The sequence below is a fragment of the Cannabis sativa genome, chromosome 5, assembly GCF_029168945.1.
Source record: "Cannabis sativa cultivar Pink pepper isolate KNU-18-1 chromosome 5, ASM2916894v1, whole genome shotgun sequence".
Classification (NCBI taxonomy): domain Eukaryota; kingdom Viridiplantae; phylum Streptophyta; class Magnoliopsida; order Rosales; family Cannabaceae; genus Cannabis; species Cannabis sativa.
The window spans coordinates 2,319,334-2,328,937 of NC_083605.1; the positions used below are offsets into that span (position 1 = coordinate 2,319,334).

General features: G+C 28.1%; 1 protein-coding gene across 1 annotated transcript; it reads left to right on the top strand.

Annotated features, from left to right (window-relative positions):
• The first annotated feature begins 931 nt into the window (after positions 1 to 931).
• Positions 932 to 9,111, top strand: LOC115716604 (myrcene synthase, chloroplastic). Its single transcript, XM_030645438.2, has 7 exons — positions 932 to 1,216; positions 3,502 to 3,760; positions 5,965 to 6,379; positions 6,479 to 6,697; positions 7,350 to 7,491; positions 7,827 to 8,096; positions 8,703 to 9,111. Exons 1-7 carry the CDS (start codon positions 947 to 949, stop codon positions 8,991 to 8,993), a joined length of 1,866 nt encoding a protein of 621 aa, XP_030501298.2. The 5' UTR covers positions 932 to 946; the 3' UTR covers positions 8,994 to 9,111.
• The last annotated feature ends 493 nt before the right edge of the window (positions 9,112 to 9,604 follow it).

Sequence of the window (9,604 nt, forward strand, 5' to 3'; positions counted from 1 at the left end):
TTTTATTTTTTAATATTAAATATATAATGACAATTTTATCTTTTAAAATATGTCTTATAAAATAACTACCATATAATATAGTTTAACTCAAAAAGAGAATTTAGTCAATTTAAACACTCCGATTACGTTTTCTAATAAAGTAAACAAGATAAATCACAGACTATTCTATTTCCAAAAAAAATTAGTAAATAACATATTACAAATATTAATTCCAACTATTTTTCATTTATTTCGTTATAAATCTTCATTACTTTATTCCGATTCTGAATATTGTATAATAAAAGTACCTTTAAGGTATTGTTACCTTTTCACTTTTATTTATCATTTCAATTTTCAACCAAAATATAGTGTAATTTCAACCAAAGTATAGTATTTTTTTCTAGAAGAGAGTCTCAATCACTAAATACCAAAAGCAACACTCTAAAATAGTGGAGGCAGGTGAAATTTATTAAAAGATATCATTCACTATTAAATTATACTACTTCTTTGTTAACGCACGTTTCAATGAACAAATATCATCTAAAAGATCTTGTTTTTAAACATTTTTCTAATGACACTAACTTCCAAAATTCAAATCTATTATTTCTTTTTTTTTTTTAAAAAAATAAAATAAAATCTGAAGTCCTTTCATTCAACCGTTACAAAGATTAGGCAAATCTCCTAGTAAATTAGAGATTAACCTCATCATCAATTCACATATATAATTGGCTAATATTCAATTATAATATTCGACACATATAGTATATTAATTAATATTCAATTTAAAGACTGTAAGATCACTTTATGAAGCAGAGACATTAATTAATTAATGGTGCATGGGGTGATTTGAATTTTTTGTTTATATATATATAATAATAATAATAATAACAATAATTAATATATATTTATATATATAAATACAAGGTCGAACATTCCTAAATTTCTCATCTCAATAACACAAACAAAAATGGCTTGCATAACTGTTCAACACCATTTTTCTTCATTACTCCCTAATATTTGCAGTACTACTAATTTTGGTGTATTTTATAGACCAAAAATATATACTAATTATAATATTATTAATGGTGGTACAAAATCAAGATTATCAAGTGCATGCTACCCCATCATATGTGCTGTGGTCAATAGTTCTAATGCAATTATTGATCGACGATCTGCCAACTTTGAGCCCTCCATTTGGTCTTTTGATTATATTCAATCTCTTACAAGCCAATATAAGGTAATTAATTAATATATTTAGGAGGAATGATCACTTTATATATTATTTTAATTTTTTATTATTTTTTTAAATTTTTACGATTGCTCCAATAATTATTATATAAAAAAAATTGCCTTTGAAATATAAAAATGAAAAAAAAAAACACCATAATTATTTCTTAGTAATATTTTTTTTTATCAATCAGTGAAATTTATTACTCCAAAAAAATCGATTTACATCCTATTAGCATGCATCTTTATCTGAAGATCTGTTTTCCTTCTATATATACAATCCTTGAATAATAATGTATAACTATGCAACAATTAATCAAATGTTTTGGGTTACAAGTTTGAAAACCAATAAGTGTCTTATATATAAATATATAAATATATATATATATATTATTTTTGAGTTACACACCAGTGATTCGATCTGAGGAACTAGCCTCAAGTGGTTATTTTGTTTACGGTTTACAGTAGGAAATTAATAGCCTAAAATTTTGAAAAATATTAAGTTTTTTAAATAAACTAAATATTACAAAAATATTAAGGGAATTACCTCATATACTATTTTTTTTAATTTTTTTTTTTTCAAATTTACGGTTTGAGTTTCTAAAGCGGTTGCAGCGGTAGTTGCAATAGGAGTTTCTGTACGATGTTGCAATTTAGGTTGCAGCGCTAGTTACAATAGGAGTTTCTATGCCTAATTCCGTAAAAATACAAAAAAAAAAAACTGTTTTAAAGTGTAAAAATGAAAAAGTCCCAAAATATTATTGTATATCTAATAGACAAAAGTAGTATTGCTATTTATTTATTTATTTTTTTTTTTATGAAAGGGTATTGCTATTTACAAGCTTTCAAACCATGCTATATTTTCTTACATTCTAGGCCTTATATCTTGGATCCTACGTTTAATATCAGTCTTAATTTTCTTTATAATTAAAAAATTTATAAAATAAATCAAAAATTTGAAAAAGTTTACAAAAATACTTCAACACGATTTTCTTTATTTTTTTTTTTATTTTTACTCTTTAAACTTTTTCATTACGAAAATAGTACTTCTTCAAAAAAAAAAGAAAGAATAATCTCTCTCTCTCTCTCTTTTTTTTTTTTCTTATATAGCTTACTTATAGTTGTCCTGATATTATTTTTTTTATTGTCTTATAGTTTATTTATGGTTGATTTATAGCTGTCATAGGGTTAATTTCTAGTTGTTTTCTTACTTTTTGCTGAATAAAATGTATTTTTGTAAATAAAAACTTTAGGTCATAAAATTATAATAAATATAAATAATATATTTTTAAAAATTTGCCTTATAATTTTTTTTATATAAATCAGCTTAGATTGTAATGCATTACTTCAACTTCCATTTATCTTCAAACCAATTTAACAACAAAAAATTGCTTATAACTTTTCAAACCAATCTAACCTCCTCTTGCCTTATCTTCTTAGGTATTGTTGCTATGACTCTGTATTTAACATTAGTTTTAATTTCTTTCACAACTGTATCTATAGTTTGTACTCTTTGGTTCCAAGAAGAATCATTTCTATTACCAAATACTGTATATAGTTGTGACATTGTCGAAGGCTCGAAGCTATCACATTAAACCGAAACTTGCTCAATTTGCCTCGATGTATTCTCTTTACAAATCAGCCAGCAGAATACTTATCTATTGTCCACCCCAACCACATCTTCATTGCTGTCAAATATTGATGGCTTAGATGACAAATGAATAAATGGGTGACAGTTTCTATGTCATTCCCACATAACAAGCATATGTACTCATCTTTACAAATTTCGAATCTAAAAAGTCTCGATTTCACCTACAGTCTTCCAAAAATAGCCAACCACATTAAATTTATGCTTCGGCTTGCTTAGCCGACTCCAAACCATATCATTCCAATGAACTCGTTCTCTTGAAGTATCTTTTATTGCGAGCAAACCACAACCTAAAAAAATAAAAAATGTAACAAAAAGAAAAAATATAAATCAAATATTTAATTAGTCATAAAAATTATAATATATTATTTGTGACTAAATATATTTTTAGTCATAATATATAACTAAATTAATGCCATTTCAAAAAAATAAAACAATAACAATAACTATTTGTATATAATTAATACTTTTGAGTGACAAAATAATATCTTTAAAAGTGATGACAATTGTAGTCATGAAAAATCTACCTTTTCACTAAAGAGTAGTTTTTGTTTTTTCTTATGTATAAATTATAATTTTCTTGGACTCCATGATGTTTAGTTGTTAATGTGTTGAACTTAAATATTTTTTTATTTATATATATGCAGGAAGAATCTTATACAGGTCGAGTCAAAGAATTGGAGATAGATGTGAAAAAGATGTTAATTGAGATGGAAAACTCTTTAGCTCAACTTGAACTCATTGACACATTGCAAAGACTTGGAGTATCTTATCGTTTTGAGGATGAAATAAATACTATTTTGAAAGAAAAATATATTAATATAATCAATAACCCTAATTATAATTTATATGTCACTGCTCTTCAATTTAGGCTTCTACGTCAACATGGCTATGCAGTACCTCAAGGTATATATTTATACACTTATATACATACATTATAGATATAAAGAAAGATCTTTGTTTAAGAATAATTTATTTATGAATAATCTTTAATTTATTTATTAAAAAGAAAAGAAAAAATCTTAATTTGAACTAGTACAAATAAAAATAACATTAAAATTTTAATTAGTTATATATATTTTAAATTTCTTATTAAAATACATTATACAGGTTAATCAAATATTTATACATATATATATTTATTACTACAAATATTAGAATTCGCGACGGTCTTAAAAACGATTTTTTTCAAGGATTGTCGCTAAAAAAATTAAGTAACTATTTAAAACCGTCGGGAAAAATTTAGTATTTCCAACAGTTTAAAATCGTAGTAAATAAAATAGGCGATATTTTTAATAAAATGCGAATTTTTAGGAGAGACTTATACCCCATCGGGTATAAGGGCCCATTATAAAATCGTCACCTACTTCTCGCCACATTTTTCACGTGCCCACCTACTTTTTTTTTTCTATTTCCCACATGCCCACCTATTTCTTCTCCATTTCCCACACCCTACGCCTCCGCACCATCGCCCTCCTCTCTCGCCGTCTTCCTCCCTCTCTCGATCTCCCTTTCTTCTCTTTTCTCTCGTCCATCGATCTCCACCCACCCCTCCTCCCGCTGCTCTCCCTCTCCTCTCCGTCGCATACGTCAGACCACCACCACCTCTCGTCGATGTCCCTCTCATCTTACGCCGGACCACCATCGCCTCTTGTCCGTCTCCCTCTCTCTCTTTCTCTCTCTAAGCTCGACATAAATACATTTATTTATTTATGTACTTTTTTATTTATAATATATATTTATTTTTTTATTGTATAAATTTAATGTGTTTTAAAGTAAATCGTTATTGTAATAAAATTAATTAGTTATTTTATTTTAATTTAGGTAAAATTATAAAATTAATGCAGGAAAAAAATGGGGGGAAATACAGATTAATTTAGTTCAAAACTGTCGGCAAATCCACATTAGCGACGGTTTTTAACTGTCGCCTATTTTGCCCGTTTTGCGACGATCGTACAAGCGACGGTCATAGAAACTGACGGAAATACTTCAAACGATTGTTTAAAAACGTCGGGAAAAAATATTTTTGTAGTAGTGTTTATACATTTATTTGTTTATATAGAATCAAATATTTTTTGGATCACTACAAAAAATTTTACTTTTAGTCACAATAAAATTTGTGATTAAAAATGAAAAGTTGTGACTAATTATATATTATCATTCCTACGTTGTGACTAAAAAAAGTCCGTGGCTAAAAGTATTAGTCAGAAAAATTATAATTAGTTTTGTCTGGATGTGTTTTTAGTCACAATACTTGTTGTGACTAAAGTTGAATTAGTGACAATTTGTATCTAAATACTATGTTTAATCAAAACTAATTTTTTTGTTGTGACTAAAAAGTTCACTAAAAGTGACATTTTTTTTGTAGTGGATTACATACAATATATGTATAATCTATAATATTGTAAATATACTCGATATGATTTTGTTATATATGTGTTATAATATAATATAATATGTACATATAAATAATAGGTTTAAGAATCTTTTATAGTTACTGTCGTATTAGGTCTTGAGTCCCAAGTTTGGGGTCCGGGTCCAGGGTCTGAGTCTTAGGTCCAGGTTCAGGTTCGATCTGCATCCCGGGTCCCTTGTCTTAGTCCGACTTTGGATCCCAAGTCCCAGGTTTGAGCTTCGGGTCCAAGTCCCAAGTCCTGGTCTGGGTCTAAATTTGTGTCTCGGGTCCCAGTCCCTGGATCCGGGCCAGAGATTAGGGTTGATCCTGAATTTTTTGTAAATATTATAATACAAGCTAATACATACCATTTGTTATGTATTAAATATTATAACTTACACTGTACTAAAAATTTTGATGGTAATAATTAATACAATGTATTGCATTATCCAAATATAGTGTTATTTATTATTTAATACAATACAACCCTTATACAGCCTACTAAACGAATCCTAATATATATATTGAAGGATTATTTATAAAAAAAATTGCAATGTACCTCAAATGAAAAAAATTGGAATTTTCAAAGATTTGAGAATTAATCATTTACAGTTTTTATTGAGAATTATACATTTTTTTATAAATTAATTAACATTCGTTCGATTTAGTTTAATAAATTAACTAAATTATACATTTGATCGTGTATTATTTGCAGAGATCTTTAATCATTTTAAGGACGAGATAGGAAAAATCAAAGCGAACATGATTAGTGATGATATTATGGAAGTATTGGCCTTATATGAAGCTTCATTCTATGAGAAAAAAGGCGAAAGTATTTTAGAAGAAGCTAGAATTTTCACCACTCAATGTCTAAAGAACTACATTATAATGATATCACAGGAAAGAAAGTTAATGATTGATAATGATAATGATTATGATTATGATATCGAAATAGTGAATCACGCTTTGGAGCTCCCACTTCATCGGAGGACTACAAGAACAGAAGCTAAGTGGTTCATCGACGCGTATGAGAAAAAACAAGACATGAATCCTATGTTGCTTGAGTTTGCTAAACTCGATTTCAACATGATACAATCAACACATCATGACGATCTAAAACATATATTCAGGTGATGATAATGATATCATAATTAAATGAAGGGTTTTTTTTTGGATTAAATTTATTTATACTGATGAAGTGATTTGTTATATAAATATATATAATTAAGGTGGTGGAGGCATACTAAACTTGGGGAGAATTTGAATTTTGCAAGAGATCGATTGATGGAATGTTTCTTATGGAAAGTTGGAATAAGATTTGAGCCAAATTTCAGTTATTTTAGAATAACAACTGCCAAATTATTTGAGCTAATAACAGTAATTGATGATATATATGATGTTTATGGAACATTGGATGAATTAGAGCTTTTCACCAAAGCTATTGAGAGGTTAGTATATATACATATACATATAAATTTATTAATAATAAATAAATATTTAGACATATATCCCATTTAGTTAATTACTGTGTAGTGTAATAAGAGTTTAATTAAGTTGAGGAATATTTTTTTTTTTCTATTAGTTAATCAAAAATAGCTACACATTAATATATTTCTATTTTTACGAGAAATGTACCTAAAAAATCCTCACATAACTTAATCAACCTCAATGAATCGCATTCGCAATTCAATATATTCAGTGAATAATGAGAATAAGAGCAAGAAAAAAAAGGTAAAAATTAAATACTAACAAAAGAGAGATAAAAATGAAATGGGTATACAATATTAATACAATTTTCCTCTGTAATAAATGTGTGCAATTTGAGTGCATATATGGATTAGATCCGTACTTAGGGTCCACACTTTTTGGAAGCCTAAAATAAAAAATAAAATACATCATTAGGAGTTTATTTAAGTAAAAACAAAGATTCACAGTTTGGTTGGTATGGATATTACACAATAGTGTAGGTTTAAGTCTTATAATACTTTTTTTTCAAATATTTTTTCGAAAGTGAGGATCCTAAAATTTTAAATGGCTTTAGACTCATATATTCTCAAGATCAGTCCTCTTTTAAGTGTGTATAATTTTGTTTATATGCAGATGGGATATGGAAATGATAAATGAGTTACCAGAATACATGAAGATGCCTTATATTGTTTTACACAATACCATCAATGAAATGGTATTTGACGTATTAAGAGACCAACACATCTCCATCAACATTCAATACCTTAAGAAAACGGTATGATCATATATATATATATAAACTTATTTATTATTTATTTCTTATTGGTAATTAAATGACATATAGAGAAGCATGTTAATGTTAATTAGGTATTAATACCTAATTAACTTAGCTATAGTATATGTTTTATATATAATTCATGTATTTGTATGAGTATTGTTGTTCAACATTAATGAATCGATTGACACTCATAAAAAATATTATTAAATTGTATTAATAGTAATATAACAACTTTAAATATATATTGTATATTAATAAATATGTACTAAAAGTTCTTATTAATACTAAATGTCGATCGAATCTAATTACATAATATGATATTTATTGTGCAGTGGGTAGATATGTGTAGAGGTTTTTTACAAGAGGCAAAATGGTACTATAGTGGATATACACCAACACTAGAAGAATATATTGAAAATGGTTGGATTTCAGTGGGAGCACCGGTTCTAATTGTGCATGCTTATTTTTCTCATGCAAATTATAATCACACAGTTACAAGTAGTAAAGAGATTTTCGAATGCTTTGAACATGGTTATTATCCCGCCATAATTCGTCATAGTGCCATAATATTACGACTTACAAATGACCTAGCAACATCGTCGGTAAGCCAATAATAATTACAATATTTATTATACTTTTTTGTACCTATTATTAATTACATGTTACGTATTTTTGAAATATATGTGTTTTGTAAAAGAGCATTGCTATTAGGTATCAGTGGTGCCTAACACCTTTGCGACATGTCGCATTGCGATTGGTTAGCGATACTCCTTAAAAGCTATTATATTAAATTATATGGGACCCGATACTTAGTTGGACCAATAGCGATATTGACACATAGGAAGGTGCTAGGCACTACTGGTACCCTTTAGCATTTCTCTTTGTAAAATTATTGAAATAAGGTCTTTCTATATCCAAGTTTTGTGAAAAAACTAAGACCATTTTTATTTTTGTTATTGGAGCTGGCTTGTTAATTTTTTCTTCTTTTAAAGTGGTAATCAAAATATTTTAAATTTAATAGTATTCAAAAATATTTTAGCAAAAACTGAATCTAAGTACGAGAGGTACAACAAGAGTACAATTTTAAAAATTACGTGATCTTTTTTTTTTTAATCGATGCAAAAATATGATCCTTTTTCGAATAGAAAACTAAGTAATATATAATTTTATTTATATATATTTAACTGAACATTGTTATACATATGTAGGAGGAACTGAAAAGAGGTGATGCTCCGACATCAATTCAATGTTATATGCAAGAAAAAAAAGTATCTGAGGAGAAAGCTCGTGAACATATTAAGTTTTTAATAAGTGAAATATGGAAAGAGATGAATAATGATGTTGGATTATATCCAATCTCATTGATTGAAGATGCTACAAATTTTGCTAAGATGGGATTTTTCATGTATCAGCATGGTGATGGTCATAGTTCTCAAGATAATCAATCCAAACAAAAAATTTCATCCTTGATTATTGAACCTATTCCCTTATATACATAATAATAATTAGTTAATTAATCGTTTGGTGCACGGTATATTGTATTGTATTGTGTTTTGTTGGATTGTATTGTATTATATTAGTATTATTTAATATAAAACTATATTTTGTATTGACTTGTACTAATAAATTATGTAAAATTATAACTTCTTTACAATAAACTTGACCCCAACCCCGATCACGAACTGAAATCAAACCCGAACTCGGACCTAGACCCCAGACTTAGAACATGCCCCAAACCCAGACCCGAACCTGAACTCAAATCTAGACCCCAAACCCTGGCCCCAAACTCAGATCCTAGAACCTAGACACGAACTAGGACTCGGACCCCAAATCTAGACTTGAAACCTAGATTTGGACCCAAACCTGGACCGTGACCCAAACCCCAGACCCAAACTTGGATCGAGACCCAAACCCTGGACCCGGACTCGGACCCATGGACCCAAACCCGGACTTGAACCCAAACTAAACTTGGACCCAGGGCCAGCCCTGAAAATATATGGGCCCAAGATGAATTAAATTTTGGGGCCCTCAAAAATATATAAAAAAAAAATATCAAAAGAAGAGTGTTATGGGGTTTGAACCCATGACCTTGAACATTATGTCATCCACC